Raw genomic sequence first — 16,763 nt, 5'->3', positions numbered from 1 at the left:
TTACCTTGGTGTCCTACTTTCCTAGTTCGGCCTCTTAGCTTCCACCTTCCTGTTGTGCTTCAGAGCCAGTCTTTTGCCTTCATTCTAACCACCAATTTCCCAAACTCTCCTGTCTTCATTAGACCAATGAATCTTTCCACCTGGCATCTTTGTTAATCTGCAATCCTTGCTAGTGTTCAGCTTGGGGGACAACAGGTGTGGGCCTAGTATAGCACAGTAATTAACTATGTGGGCTTTAGATACTGACTGAGTGCAAAGCCAAACTCCACCACTTACTTCTTGTATGATCATGGCCAAACTTCTTACTCTCTTTGTGCCTCAGTTTTCCCACCCTCAAAAATGTGAGTACAAATGGTACCCTGCCACAGAGAATTGTAAGAGTCAAATGAGTTAATACTTGTAAAGTGCCAAGTGCTTAATAAATGTTAGCTATTATTATCCTTTCTCAAGAGTCCATCAAGGTCCTTGTCCTCTAAGTTACTTCCTTCTCTGTACTCCAAGTTTGGAAAGCAGGTGTAATTTGCTCATGATGGTTTCTCTTAAATGTTTGCCTAAATTGTGAATGTTTTCCATTAATCTAATGGCTAGGACTTTTGATGTGGAAAGGCAGAAAAGACCCTATTTTTCTCTCTCAGGTTTGGCTGTCCATATCCCTTCCCTGAGCACTTTGTGGCATAAAGGTGAGAGATGGGAAAGAGATGGAAGGAAAAATACTTCAGAACATTTTCATGGAGGACTCACAATTCTTAGTCTATAGATGGAAGCTGATGAATGAAGGGATGAGATAATGATCATGGGCAGCACCTAAGTTTCTGGTGTGAGTGGCCACATGGAATGTGATGCTTTACACAGAGATGGGATTTGTAGAAATAAGACAAAGTTTGGGGGCAAGCTGATGAGTTTTGCCTATGAGTTTGTGGTAATTGTGGGAAATGGAAATACAGATGTCCAGCAGAAAGCTGGGCTTACAAATTTAATTTCAAGAGACAGATTGGAGCTGGAGATGTGGAGTTATGACTTTTTAGCAAATAAATGCTAGTTGGGTCAATGAGAGTATAAAATACTCTTTAAAAAGGAGGTAGTTTAGTCAGAAAAGCAGCTTCTGGATGGATGGATGGTTGGATGGATGGATGGATGGATGGTTGGAGGGATGGATGGATGACGATGGATGGATGGATGGATGGGCAGAACAAGGAGGAAGAAGAACTCACAAAGCAGACAGAATGAAGCACCAGGATCAGAACAGAAGGATGAAGACTAGGACAGAATCAAGTTACAGAATACAAGGGAGTTAACAGAGTCACATGTCATAGAGAGGTCAGATAAGATATAGACTGAAAAGTGTCCATTAGATATGCCAACAGATAGGTCATTTTTGTCTTGGTGAAAACAGGGTCAGTAGACCACAGGAAGACAGAGAACAGATGGTAGCATGAGTGGAGAAATAGCATTTCAAGTAAATTATAGAAATATATAGTCAAGAAATAACCTTCTTTAGATTTTCATTATAGGCTTAATTCAGTCTTACCTTATATCATGTATAATTTTTTGGGTGAATAACAAAGGACAGCAGTTGGATTGTTTTGCCTAAATTGTCTACTTGAGATGACCAATGTATTAGTCTGTTCTCACTCTGCTAATAAAGACATACCCCAGACTGGGTAATTTATAAAGGAAAGAGGTTTAATTGACTCACAGTTCAGCGTGGCTGGGGAGGCCTCAGGAAACTTACAATCATGGCAGAAGGGGAAGCAAATACATCCTTTTTCACATGGCAGTAGCAAGAAGTGCAGAGTGAAGGCGGGGAAAAGCCCCTTGTAAAACCATCAGATCTCGTGAGAACTCACTCACTATCATGAGAACAGCATGGTTCAATTACCTCCCACCAGGTTCCTCCCACAACACATGGGGATTATGGAAACTACAGTTCAAGATGAGATTTGAGTGGGGACACAGCCAAACCATATCAACCAACAATAATGCTTTGCATTATTCCGAGTTTGAAACAATTAATACCAATCCAATATTGTATACTTACAATACTTTCCCCAAAGAATTGCTTGTCTGGCTGGGCACAGTGGCTCACGCCTGTAATCCCAGCACTTTGGGAGGCTGAGGTGGGCGGATCACAAGGTCAGGAGATCCAGACCATCCTGGCCAACATGGTGAAACCCTGTCTCCACTAAAAATACAAAAAATTAGCCGGGCGTGGTGGCGGGTGCCTGTAGTCCCAGCTACTCTGAAGGCTGAGGCAGGAGAATGGCGTGAACCCGGGAGGTGGAGCTTGTAGTGAGCCGAGATTGTGCCACTGCACTCCAGACTGGGCGACAGAGCGAGACTCCGTCTCAAAAAAAAAACAAAAAACAAAAAACAAAAACAACAACAACGAAAAAGAATTGCTTGCCTTTGGGAACTCTTCCTTAGTATCAGTTTGATCCGACCTCATTTACTGGACTTTTCTCATTAGTATACAATAAGGAATGGGCTCATTTATTCAACAAACATTTATTGTGTCTTGCTTTATGCCAGGCACTGTTCTGAGTGTTTGGGTTAATTTCAGAGACTATAACAGGCTACAGACTTGCACTTGTAGCATTTATATTTTAGAGATGTATACTTATAGGGAAGTATTTAAATTATTTTTAAACGTGGTCATTACACTGGAGTACAGAATGACATCCATAAAGAAAGTGATATAGATCAAAGACAGAATTAGAAAGTTTTATTGATACTTTCTGATACTTTCTTCTTTAGTACTAATAATGACTACCACACCAGGTTATTTTGAATATTGAATTTTACAGCATAAAAGCAAGTATGTGAAGGTGAGATGGGAGAGTTCCCTGATCCCCCTCGCAGGACGTGTGACAGGGGTGTGGCTCACCTGTTCTGTCGCCACCCCTGCTTGAATCCCTGAGGGGAGGGGCAGCATGCAGACAGACAGGTGCAGGAGCCCATGTGGGTGTGTGTTACAATGTGCCCTTTTAGCCTTGCCATCCACAGATGGCCTGAGTGTTAACCAGCTAAACGGACCCTCTGCCTTTTCACATGGGCCGAGGGCCAATGTGACAGCTTTCTGTATCCTGAGCTCTTGCCCAGCATCCCAGAAAAATCGGGTCACACACGGGGTTGAAGGATGAATGCAGGGTTTTATTGAGTGGTGGAGGTAGCTTTCAGCAGGATGGATGGGGAGCTGGAAGAAGGGATGGAGTGGGAAGATGGTCTTTTCCTGGAGTTTGGCCATCCAGAGGCCAAACACTTCTCTGACCACCCCCAGCCGAACTCCTCTTGGTGTTCAGACGTCTCTCCTCATCTGTCTTTCTTTGCCTTGTTGTTCCGCCATTTGTCTGCTTGTCTACTCGTCTCCTCGCCTGCTCATCTGCTTCTGGAACCTGGGATTTGGGGTTTATATAGGTACAGGACAGGGGCATGGTGGGACAAAAGGCAACTTTTCGGGCATGAAAACAGGAATGCCTGTCCCCTTTCAGGGTGACGGGTCTCCAGGCCTGAGGGTGGGGCCTTTGCCAGGGAGCTGCCTTCTTCTACCCAGTACTTCCCTGTCTCCTATCTGTATCAAAGGTGCCTTTTTAAATGAAAATTTCTGTGTTAGTTTAAGGGAGTGATAATAAGCAACAGCAGCATCATGTAACTATTAGATCACAGTAGCGGTAGCCACCATAGTCAGTTACTTCAGTCTATAGACGAGTTCTCAAAAATCATTGAAATGTTTTGGGGAAAAAAATAAAGATGTTCTGCCTGAATTTTTCATCATAATTTCATATGCAGCTTATATACATTTATTTTATATATATACAAATTTCATCAAAAGTATGTAAAATGACTCATTTCTATATGACAGGTATTGTCAAGGATAAATTCATAAAGCTATTTATACTTTTAAATAAGCACTAAAAAGAATTAGCTTTTATTTGTGGGGCAATACCGTGTGACACTAGATTTCATATTAAGCTGAATTAAAGATGTAAGTTATTTTTCAATGATCGGGCTGGCAAGAGTGTGTTGTCTGGGGTGGGGTCCAAATAGATGCATGGAATCTACTTTGGAAAATGCTTAAAGACCAAAGCTACAATCTAGAAAATAAACATGTATAGTTTCGTTTGCTTTTTCCTACTTTGATACTTTAAAACTATGTGTTATGAATTGGGTAAACTTGTCACCAAACTTTAGGACAGTTTTCTTGACTATTGCATCCCATTCAGACATTTGAAAATGAATTTTTGTATAATTTTAATTATCCTATCTGTTTTAATCTTTCAGATCATAAGGCCTATGGGTTTTCTGCCCCAAAAGACCAACAAGTAGTCACAGCAGTAGAGTACCAAGGTACAGTATCTTACTGATTTTCACAGGCTGTATTGTTTAAATAACTCACGAGAGTGACTCGTGTGATGTTATTTTCTATTTGTTGGGATTCTCTGCCTTACCTTCTACTAATTCCTCTGCCTGAAATGCTGCTTTATGCTGACTGCACCTCCAGAACATTTACTCCACCTCCTCAGTGGAAATTTTCGACATTCAGTAAAAGACTGGATGTGCAAAGAAGGTCTCCTATAACTTAAATTATCTGCAACAAAGCAAATCTAATTTGTGAAACTGGGAGATGGAGAGCTTGGAAAGTTTCTAGCCAGCTAGATATGATACATAGAAATGAACACTTCAAACCCCACTCTGTGTATTTAAGATGATATTAATATAGCTTACTTTGGGGTCCCATGTTCTTATCTATTTTAGCTTCTTAAAAATGTTTATAAGGAGGAGTTAATTTAAGAGCATAAAGTTTCTGTTTTGCAAGATAAAATAGTTCTGGAGATTGTTATATGCACAACAGTATACTTAATACTACTGAACTATACAGTTAAAAATGGTCAAGATGGTGAATTTTATGTTTATTTTGCCACAGTTAAAAAATTATCAAAAGAAACTAGTAACCTACATATGGGCTTTTTAATAAGCTTTCGTTGTTGTTGTTGTTGTTTTGTTTTGCTTTATTTGGTTTGAGACAGGATCTCTGTCTGTCACCCATGCTGGAGTGCAGTGTGGCATGATCTCGGCTCACCGCAACCTCCACCTCCAGGGTCAAGTGATCCTTCTACCTCAGCCACCCAAGTAGCTGGAATTACAGGCACAGGCCACCATGTCTGGCTAATTTTTTGTATTTTTTTGTAGAAACAGGGTTTCGCCACATTGCCCAAGCTGGTCTTGTACTCCTGGGCTCAAGCAGTCTGCCCACCTTGGCCTCCCAAACTACTGGGATTACAAGCATGAACCACCACACCTGCCCTATAAGTTTATTTCAAATATTGATCACCTACTACTTTTCCAAAGGATCCTTTATCTTTTATACAATTAATAATATTGGGCAATCAGAAGAATTACTATTTCTTAAATTTAATACTTGTTTAGGCCAGAGCTTATGAACATTTAAGAAACAGGTCCTACATGTCTGATCTGTCTTCATCAGGTATGTCTTAGGTTCCCGGAGCTGGAGAAAGATAGGTTTGAAGGAAAGAGACAAAGATTGAAGTAAAGGCCTGGAGTGGGGGGAATTAAATGAGTTAATATTTACATAGTGCTTTCAATAGTGCCTAACAGATAATACGAATTATATGTGCTTGTTAAGTAAAAACATGCTGTAGTAAGAATCAGTCCTGGCTGGGAGTGGGGACTCATGCCTGTAATCTCAAACTCCTAAGGCCAGGAGTTTGAGATAAGCCTGGAAAACATGAAGACCCTGTTTCTATAAAAAAACAAACAAATTAGCCAGACATGTGGTGCCCACCTGTTGTCCCAGCTACTCAGGAGGCTGAGGCAGGTGGATGGATCACTTGAGTGCAGGAGTTTGTGGCTGCAGTGAGCCATGATCATGCCAGTGCACTCCAGCCTGGGCAACAAAGTGACAGAATGTCTCAAAAATAAATAAATAAATAAAATGGCCAGGCACGGTGGCTGGCGCCTGTAATCTCAAAACTTTGGGAGGCTGAGGCAGGTGTATTACCTGAGGTCAGGAGTTCGAGACCAGCCTGGCCAACATGGTGAAACCCTGTCTCTACTAAAAAAAATAGGCAGGCCTAGTGGTGGGCACCTGTAATCCCAGTTACTTGGGAAGATGAGGCAGGAGATAGCTTGAACCTAGGAGGCGGAGGTTGCAGTGAGCCAAGATTACACTACTGCACTCCAGGCCTGGGTGACAGACTGAGACTCTGTCTCAGGAAAAAAAAAAAAAAAAGCTCATCATTAAAAAAAATGAGTAACTTAATAATAAATTACTTAAAAATTATTAGGTTAACTAGGTTCTCTTAAGTTCTAACATTTTATATGCTTAAGCTATAGAACACTCTGGTATGAGTTAGTTTTAAACGGAGAGAGGTGGGAAGAGGAAATTACTGATTGAGGGAATTTGGGACTATGGAACACCTCCAGGATGGATAAACAGGGCTGGGTGAGATGCCAGAATGGAAGCTGGAAAGGCCACAAGGGTGAGCACAGAGTGAGAGAGGGGAAAATGGACCAGGATGTCCCTGAGGGACAAAGTAAGTGAAGTTCAGTTCCACTTCTCACTTTCTCGGAGGTTCTTAATGCTGGGTCCAACTGGGTACAGTGGATTTATATCCTTTCCCACCATATCTGAGTTAGGACATCAACATTATATTCTTTAACCTTACATTATTTTTAAAAAAATGTATCAAGGTGAATTTCACATAACCTGAAATTTGTAGTTTTTAAGTGAACAATTTAGTGGCATTTGATACATTCACAGTTTTGTGCAACCACCACCTCTACCTAGTTCCAAAATATTTTCATCACTCCATAACAAAACCCTGTACCCATTTGCATTACTTTTTAATGCATGTTTTATTTTTAATATACAAACTCCTTCCATAAAGTATTGCAATCAAATGTTAATCTCACTCCAGAATAAGTGTTTTCTATTTTCTTGTTTCATCTCACCTCTTTTTAATTAAGAATTTCATTTTAATTCTATTGTATATGTGTCCCCATCATTCCAGCTTTGGCTCTTCATAAGGCATAAATACATTTCTGTTTCTTCTTAATTTTAGTCTTAGGACTAAATGCAGTAACTTAATTTTGCTGTAAGTCTATAATATTTTATGATTTGTATATATGTGTATGTGTGTTTCACCCTATTTGTTCATTTGTTATGCCTCGTTTCTCTGAGATCAAGAAACTATGAATTAATTCCTTCTTTCCAGCGCCGCTGCGCTGTATCACTTCCCATGATAGTGCCAAGAGCAGAAGGAGACTGAAATCAGGGCAGCTCTGCCAGGCTTGTAAATTACATGAGCAGCCCTCTGCAAGGGTAGTCTAAACCTGAAAGCTATAAATTAGAGTTTAATAGCAAGCATTTCTTCACAGAAGTAATTTCTGCTAAGTCAGAGCTATTTTGGTAGTATCAATTCTCGTTTTGTGTTATGTAAGATTTTGATGATTTTTAACTTGAGCCCTGAGAATGAAATCAAAGGATAATTAGCAGTACAGAATCCAGGAAAGTTAAAATTCATAATGATTCTATCTATGTGATTCCTAAATGTGATTATTTTGCCACATGTTGTTGCTAATGCTTTTTATAAACAAAGAATTCTCTTTTCTTGATCCAAATGAAATAGATATTTTGGCAATGAAATAATCACCTTAATAGAAAAGACTTGGCATATTTTCCTGTTTTTAATATGCCTTAGGTTGAGAAAATATGATTTATATCTATAATTTTTGCTATCTCCTACAGAGATAACATTTTATTTCAAATTGGAGTGATTTATAGGTAAATTTGTGATGGTATAAAGTATATATTTCTACGTCAATGCAAGCTTGCAACTATAACTAAGAGAAATTCCTCAAGGGTGAAAACAATAGTGACCATTTACAGAGCACGTACTACATGTAAGGTGGTGCCATGTGCATCACGCATGTAAATATAGTGTCTCATTTAGTCTTAGTGACAACTTTGTAAGATGAGTACTGTTCTTTTTATCATTTTACAGACGTGGATATAATGTTGAAAAAAAGCAATTCTCCCAATATCACATATGGAGTACATGGTAGAAGTCTAACTCCGAAGCCCCTGCTATAACCTACCATGTTATGGCGCAATAACCCTAAAGCCTGATACAGAAAATTATGCTGGCATCAGTATTGAATTTTGGCTGAAGAGAGAGAAGAGAGTTCATGAGAGTTAGGTTGTAAGTTCATTTACTTCCTTATCGTCAGGTATTGACCCCATGATTCCAGTATTTTTATTCTCTGCATTTGTTTCCTATGGCTGCCATTAAAAAATACTACAAACCAGGTGACTTAAAACAATAGAAATTTACTCTCTCATGGTTCTGGAGGCTAGGAGTTCAAAATCAAGGCATTAGTACCCAAGGGCCTAGGCACTGGCGCTCTCCTTGCTTGGGATCTTCTTTCTCAAAGAACCATATAATGAATTCTCTCCCTCTTTTAAACCTTTGGTCAAATATTACCTTCTAAATGAGGTGAACTCTGGCTACTGTCTTTCAAAAATTGTAGCTCTGTCCCTAGCACTTCCAAACCTCCTGTACTCTGCTCTGCTCTCTTTTGTCTTCATAACCCTCATCATCTGCTAACATACTAGGCAATTCACTTTATTATGTTTCTTGTTTATCTGACTTCCCCTGCTAAATTGTAAGATCCCAAAGGGCAAGGATCTTTGTTTCATTCACTGATATAGCTCAAGAACAATGCATGGCAGACAGTAAGTACTCCACATATTTTGGATGAATTGGATAAACCGTTTCTCCACATTTTACACGGCTAGCGAGGGAGAGGCTAGAGTGAAGTCACTGGACTTAGGAAAATTGTTGCTATATTTTCTAGTATAAGTTTCATAGAGGTTTTTTCACAGTGCAATAAGGACAGAAATTAGGAAGAATTCACCAGGTGGGGTGTGTGTATATGTGTGTGTGTGTGTGTGCACGTGCATGCACACGCACATGCATGAGTATCTAAATATGTAAAACAATGCAATTATTTAAGTGTAAAATTATTCTTAAGACATAGAAGACATGAGGAATAGGCTAAAAATGAGTGTGGGTGTGTGTTTAATTGTTGGAAACTCACAAAATACCGGAAGGAAACCTATCTACAACTCAAGACTCCGGAAGGTCACCACCCATTCTCCTTAATCAAGAGAACAGAACTGTGTTTCCTCAGCCAGGTCCCTTAGCACACATTTGTCTTTGTAGCATAATTGTAAACATGTCTGTAAAATGATGTCTCTTTGTAATGTAAAACCTGCTTTAAAAACTTTAGACATCCTTGAAAACAACTTTTGGCTCTTTTCTTCCTTGCCTTTCTTTTCTCTGCCCTACTTTCTATTTTCCATTACCTTTTATTCCATTTTTGTATGTCCAGCAATATGTGTGGAATGAAAAAAATTAGAAACTAAATATTCTGCCTTCTTTTTTAACATTCATTTGCTTAACATTAAAATCAAAGGTATGAAAAGGATTTTAAAATAATTTCTGGTCAAAGATACTGTGCTTTTTTAGGTCAAACCATATGCCTTGTGGGAAAAATGTATTTCAGAAACATGGAGTTGACATTCTAGAGAGCCTGGTTAAAAAAATACTTTAAAAAATATTTATAACTGGAGGTTTCCATTTGGCAACTCGAAGCAGTTCCCAGACTGGCACTGGGTTTTTTTTTTCTCTCAGACATCTCGTTTGGACAGTGAAAAGAAGGGGGTTCCTTTGGAGGCTCCAAGTATTAATGACACAATTGCGGTGAATTTCTTTTAATAAAAGAACTTAGCTACATTGAGGCAGTTACACTTGATGCTAAGATTTAATACTTTAATAATTATCTGGACTGAGGCAAGGTTATATAGGCTGTTGTTTGGGGGTAAAAATCAATGATTTATTAGGAGACCATATTGGATATGTATTAATGTATTTGTAGAGAAGGTTGACAAAGAAGGGGTCTGCGTGAGAATATAGCATGTTGTGGAAACTTTTCTGGGTTTCCCAGCATGTCCCGGGCTGGATTAAGTGCCTTTCTTGGGTACTAAGCATGAATCACCATCTGCATAGCTGGTATTCAGCAACACTGGGCTGAAATGCCCAGTTATTATTGTAGTTGCCTCTTCTACCAGATGGTAGACTCCTTCAAGACTGACACTGGGAATAAGAAGATACATAATTAATCATAGCTGCCGTTTGTTAAGTCCTTACTATGTCCAAGCCTGTGTGCTTTGCATATCTTATTGCATTTGAAGACTCACAACAACTCTGTGAAATACTAGCTCATTTACAGATGAAAACTCAAACTTGATAACCAGGGAAATAAGCGTAGTGTCATACAGTTATTATGTGGAAGAGCTAGAAGGCTTCCAATTCATCTCTGGGTTGAGCCAACATGGGACCTGTTGATGTAATTTATGAACGAATGAATGAATAAAACTATAAAGGAGTAATTTAGAGATGTTTAAAATTTTGTTACCTAGTTAAGTAAAATACAAATTCATGGGGACAATTAGAAAACAAGTATTTTTATTGTTGTTCCTAGAGGCTATTTTAGCCTGCAAAACCCCAAAGAAGACTGTTTCCTCCAGATTAGAGTGGAAGAAACTGGGTCGGAGTGTCTCCTTTGTCTACTATCAACAGACTCTTCAAGGTAAGAAGCTGTAGGCTTGAAGAGGTGTGAGCAAGAGAATGCCAAGTACAACCAGGATCCTTTAATTGGCAAATGAGATCAGGACATGACTGATTACTGAAAATGTGTTTTTGTAAGTGTGAGATGAAAGCAACCATGTCTGAGACATAAAACACAATAGCCACAAAAGCAGAGAACAGTGGGAGGTGAAGCCCACTGAATCCCTAGATTCTTCTTTCTCAACTCAGGCATAAAGGATGCAAAATGCAATTGCTCTTATTGGCTCAGTAGATTAAACTAACTCACTTCCTTCCTTCCTTCCTTCCTTCCTCTCTTCTTTCTTTCTTCTCTTTCTTTCTTTCTTTCTTTCTTTTTCTTTCCCTCCCTCACTTCCTTCCTTCCTTCCTCTCTTTCTTTCTTCTCTTTCTTTCTTTCTTTTCTTTCTTTTTCTTTCCCTCCCTTCCTCCCTCCCTTTCTTCCTTTCTTTCCTTTCTGTCTTTTTTCAAGGTCTTGTTCTCTTGCCCAGTCTGGAGCACAGTGCTATGATCATGGCTCACTGCAGCCTCCACCTCCAGGGCTCAAGTTATCCTCCCATCTCAGTCCCCAAGTAGGTGGGACTACAGGTGCACACCAGTATGCTCAGCTAATTTAATTTTGTTTATTTATTTATTTTTTGTAAAGATGAGGTGAGGTCTCCCTATGTTGCCCAGGCTGGTCTTGAACTCCTGGGCTCAACCCATCCTCCTGCCTCAGTCTCCAAAAGTACTGGAATTACAGGTGTGAGCCACTTGCCTGGCTATAGATAAACTCCTGAGAGAAAGGAATTAAAAAATGGTGTGGTTTGGAAATGGAAGATTGCTTCTCAGTCATAATGCTGTCACCCTATTTCCTTAACTCCATTTGAAAGGTAGGCCACCACTGAGAAGCTCAGGGAGTTAAGACTTATGGGTGGGTTATGACAGCAACCATTATCAAGTGCTTTATTTTCTTTTTTTTCTTTTGTTATACATTTCTTTCTACTACCTACTCTTGCCATTGAATATGTGATGAACTTATAATTTAAAATATTGATAATGATGGATGAACTGTTATAATGTCCATTTGCTTCAAAATAAACCAGTGGTTAATGATGCAGATGAAACAAGATAAACCATGCATTGATTACTATTATAGCTGGTCAATGATACATTGAGGTACAATTGACTCTACTTTCTAATGTTCTGTATGCTTGAATCTTTCCATTATAAATATTTCTAAAGCTGGAAATACAATTTTACAAGTGTAATAAACATGTTATTATTTTAAAATACTATGTATTTCTTTAATGTTAAAGAATTAAGTGAAAATGTTTGAAGTTTATAGAAAATTTAAAATATCCCCTCGAGTTCTTCTCTGTCAAGATAAGACTACTGGCTGTAAGGTGTTAATAGCACAGCTGTCTTCACTTGAATTTTCTGTAGTTGCCATTTCTGGCATGTGCAGAAATGCAAAACTATTATTTTATGCAAAACTATTTATTTGAGCCACTGTACCTGCCTAATTTTTACATTTTTCTAAAGAGATGAGATCTGGCCATGTTCCAAGGCTGGCCTCAAACTCTGTCCTCAAGCGATCTTCCCACCTCAGCCTTCCAGTTGGCTGGGACTACAGGTGCAAGCCACCACACTGGGTGCAAAACATTATTTTAATTCTGAATATGTTACTATCAAAAAATAAAATAATGTTTTTAACCATCTTTTCTTGTGCCGCAGTGTTACATGGGCCACCACACATAAAGTTACTGTTCCAGTCAATTAAACCAGACTCCCTGGTTTTCTGAAGACATGAATATTTTTACAAGGGAACTAGAAAGGGAATGAGGCAAGCATTTGAGCTGAATTCTTTAAAATATAACATGGGGCTGGGCATGGTGGCTCATGTCTGTAATCCCAGCACTTTGGGAGGCCAATGCATGAGGATCACTTGAGGCCAGGAGTTCAAGACCAGCCTGGCCAACATGGTGAAATCCCATCTCTACTAAAAATACAAAAATTAGCCAGAGTGGTGGTGCACATCTGTAATCCCAGATGCTTGGAAGGCTGAGGCATGAGAATGGCTTGCAGTGAGCCAAGATCACACCACTGCACTCCAGCCTGGGCAACAGAGCAAGACTCTGTCTCAAAAAAAAAAAATTTATATACATAATATAGAAGGGCCTCAGTGGCCAGGCCTGCTGGCAGCTTCTCCTCACAGGGCCCATGCTGGAGCTGACAGCCTGCCAGGGAGCTGGGCACCTGGAGACGGGGTGAGAGCACTGGGGTCAGCCAGAGATCAAACACGTCAGTGAAGGCCCAGAGCAGCTCAGAAGATAAAATAACAGTCCACTTTATAAACCAACAGTGAAACATTAACAAACAAAGGACAAGTTGATGACTCTCTGCTAGATGTTGTGGTTGAAAATAATGTAGATATTGATGGGTTTGTTGCATGGCAGGGAACCTTGGCTTGCTCTGTCACCTCATTTTTGAAAAGCACATATTTGAGAAGTTAGACACAATTACTGACAAGGAGATTGACATGCTTGATCTGGCATATGGACGGACGGACAGGTCAGAGTTGTATTGCCAAATCTGTTTGACAAAATCTATGGGCCATATGACTGTCTGAGTACCTGATGGAGTGGCCAGTGCCAGACAATCCACTGATATGGGCAAGACCACCTAAGCAGAATAAATAGCAATGATTTCACTAAATTTTACCTATTTTATAATTATTTCTTAATATAATTAAATAAAAACATACATGAATGAACTTATTATTATGACCAACTTTACTATTTTAATTCACCTTGTATAACTACTGAATTTTGTAGTTCTGAAAATATGCAATTTTTATATTTGTTAAATTAGAAAAAGGTCAGTTAAATATTAGAAAATAATTAATATGACAATACCTTACAAATTTTGCCTTACGTTTGTTTAGCAACTTTTAGCAAAATGTTTTCATGTGGCCTTATGTCTGCTTACCTAGAAAGTAAATTTTAAAAAAAAATGTTATTATCCCTGTTTTATGTGAGTGAAGGCAAAGACCTAAAATGGCTTGTTAAGGGCCACCCAACTAATTAGAAATATGTACACACCTGCATCTTGTTACTATGAGGTATATGTTAGACTGAAACTGGAGAAATTATGACTATCTTACAGCAGCAATTAGATCTGACTGCATATGGGCAAAAACATTTAATTGCTCAGTGAACTGCTTAACTGACAGTTATTCACCTTATACATAAAGATTTCAAAATTTTCATTCAGTGAGAAGTATAAGGTTGAACATAGGCATTACAACACTGCCAAAAAAGTTAGCTAGTAGAATAAACTAAAATTAGATGTCAAAATGAAATAAAATATGAGAATATAAAACTAAATATGCTTTTTTGAATTTTTTTTTTTTTTTTGAGACTGAGTCTCGCTCTGTCGCCCAGGCTGGAGTGCAGTGACACAATCTCGGCTCACTGCAGCCTCCACCTCCTGGGTTCAAGCAATTCTCCTGCCTCAGCCTCCCGAGTAGCTGGGATTACAGGCGCCCGCCACCACACTCAGCTAATTTTTTGTGTTTTTAGTAGAGACGGGTTTTCACCATGTTGGCCAGGCTGGTCTTGAACTCCTGACTTAGTGATCCACCCGTCTCGGCCTCCTAAAGTGCTGGGATTACAGGCATGAGCCATCACGCCTGGCCTTTTGAACATTTTAAAAACTGTCCTTTCCAAAATAAAAATTTTAAATAACAGCATCCATATACAACTTTTAGGCTTTAAACTTGAGTTTATTAAAAGGGAAATAAATGCTTTGGTTACTAAATGAACTGACTAGAGGAAGGTATTACACAGAAAGCTACTTGGATTATTACTAACATCAATGTCTTCTTTTTCTAAAAGGTGATTTTAAAAATCGAGCTGAGATGATAGATTTCAATATCCGGATCAAAAATGTGACAAGAAGTGATGCGGGGAAATATCGTTGTGAAGTTAGTGCCCCATCTGAGCAAGGCCAAAACCTGGAAGAGGATACAGTCACTCTGGAAGTATTAGGTGATGTGCATGTATATGTGTGACTACGTCTCCCACCCTTCTCCACCACCCAGCCCTGGGGGCATCCAAGCATTGGTCCATGAACATGCCAGCATCAACTGGGAGCCTCAACCAGTCAAGTTACAGAGACCATAAGCATCACCTTCCTGGCAAGCTCTTGGCCATTTCTCCCCCTCTCCTCATTGGCTGCTGAAATTTTAGTAATGCGTTATCACAAAGTATCTCTTTGTTAAAGATGGAGGCAATTGCTAATGATCCTACAATGTACATAGGAGTATCTTTCCTGAGAGTTTATTTTTCAATAGTTTTCAGCATATACACAATTTCTCCAACCATTTAAAGTAGTATCACATGAGATGGTAGGGAAGCAATAACACACAAAAAAGTAGACCGAAGGTAGGATTAGAAGTCATTTGGTAAATAAAGGAAATTGACATTAATTATATACCTGATATGTTAGCCCTTTTCACATAAGTAAGTTTACTTCATCTTCATTAATATGATTTTTATAGATGAACAAATGGAAGTTAAATGATTTAACAAGGCCATACAGCTAGAAAGTGTCTGGACTAAGATTTGAATCCAGATGGGGTTAACTCCAAAACCAGTATGTTTAGTTTCTATAAGAATTATGGATAGACTAGGCACAGGGGCTCATGCCTCTAATCCCACCACTTTGGGAGGTTGAAGTGAGAGGACCCCTTGAGGTCAGGGAGATTGAGACCAGCCTGGGCAGCATAGTGAGTCCCCTATATCACTCTCTCTAAAAAATATATATAAAAAGCCATTTGTGTTGTTATGCACCTGTAGTCTCAGCTACTTGGGAGGCTGAGGCTGGAGGATTACTTGAGCCCGGGAGTTCAAGGCTGCAATGAGCTATGATTGTGCCACTGCACTTTAACCTGGGAGACAGCAGGACTTTCTCAAAAAAAAACAAAAACAAAAAGAATCACTGATAGATAGTAACAGCTCATGATGGTAGTTTGTGGAGGAACACGATCTCTTCTCTTTCACTGGTGGTGTATAATCTACCAAGTTGCAAGACTAAAACAGCTCCCCTTCCTTTTTCATATTGTTCATGCTCTTTCTGAAATACTGGTGATGCACTAGTATAGGAGAAATTTAAATCAGAAAACCTTGCAGCAGATCCGGCCAGTTTATTCATTTTCTAGTGTTATATAATAACTAAATAGTTCGGTAGAGCAGAAGTCCAACAAGAAGACTGGGTATCTGCCCAAAGTATCACAAGGCTGAAATCAAGGTGTTGACAAGGCTGAGTTCTCATCTACAGGCTACGAGGAAAATCTGTTTCCAGGCTCATTCTTGGTGTTGGCAGATTTTGGTTCCTTGTGGCTGTAGGACCGAGGTCCCTGTTCCATGATGGCTATCAGTTGGTGGGCCACACTCAACTCCTAGAGGCCACCACATTCCCTGTAACATGGTCCCTTCCATCTTCAATGAAAGAAAAGCATATCAAATTCTTGTACTTCATTTTTGTTGTTGTTTTGAGACAAGATTTTGCTCTGTCTTCCAGATCATGGCTTACTACAACCTCAACCTCCTTGGCTTAAGTGATTCTCCCATCTCAGCCTCCCATCTCAGCTGAGACAACAGGCACACACCCATTTTTTTTTTTTTTTTTTTTTTTTGTAGAAACATGATCTCACTATGTTTCCCAGGCTGGTCTCAAACTCCCAGCCTCAAGCGATCCTCCTGCCTTGGCCTCCAAAAATGCTGGGATTACAGGCATAAGCCACTACACCTAGCCTTCTCCTTGTGCCTTGAGTATCTGACTTTCCCTTCTGTAATCAGCCAGAGAAAATTCTCTGCTTTTAAAGGTTCATGTGATTAGGTTAAACCCATTCATGAAATCATCCTATCTTAGAGACAATGGTTTTGGGACCTCAGTTACATTTCCAAAATCTTTCTACTATAGTACCTAGATTAGTGTTTGATCGAATAATTGGAAAAAAAGTGTATTTATACCAAGGACTGCTATCTTGGGAGACCACCTTGGAATTCTGCAGTAGAAATACTGCAATCTTGG

The 16,763-nt window shown here is 39.3% G+C and overlaps 1 protein-coding gene across 3 annotated transcripts in view; it reads left to right on the top strand.

Annotated features, from left to right (window-relative positions):
- JAM2 (junctional adhesion molecule 2) overlaps nucleotides 1-16,763 on the top strand; it is a 74,282-nt gene that overhangs the window by 40,299 nt on the left and 17,220 nt on the right. For all 3 annotated transcript variants that reach the window (XM_058427522.1, XM_058427521.1, XM_058427524.1), the window contains exons 2-4: nucleotides 4,279-4,344; nucleotides 10,564-10,671; nucleotides 14,564-14,716. In XM_058427522.1, coding sequence (XP_058283505.1) covers nucleotides 4,279-4,344; nucleotides 10,564-10,671; nucleotides 14,564-14,716 — 327 coding nt within the window. The remainder of the gene's footprint in view (nucleotides 1-4,278; nucleotides 4,345-10,563; nucleotides 10,672-14,563; nucleotides 14,717-16,763) is intronic.

The sequence above is a fragment of the Hylobates moloch genome, unplaced genomic scaffold (genome assembly GCF_009828535.3).
Source record: "Hylobates moloch isolate HMO894 unplaced genomic scaffold, HMol_V3 SCAFFOLD_14, whole genome shotgun sequence".
NCBI lineage: Eukaryota > Metazoa > Chordata > Mammalia > Primates > Hylobatidae > Hylobates > Hylobates moloch.
This window is presented reverse-complemented; position numbering and strand designations above follow the sequence as displayed.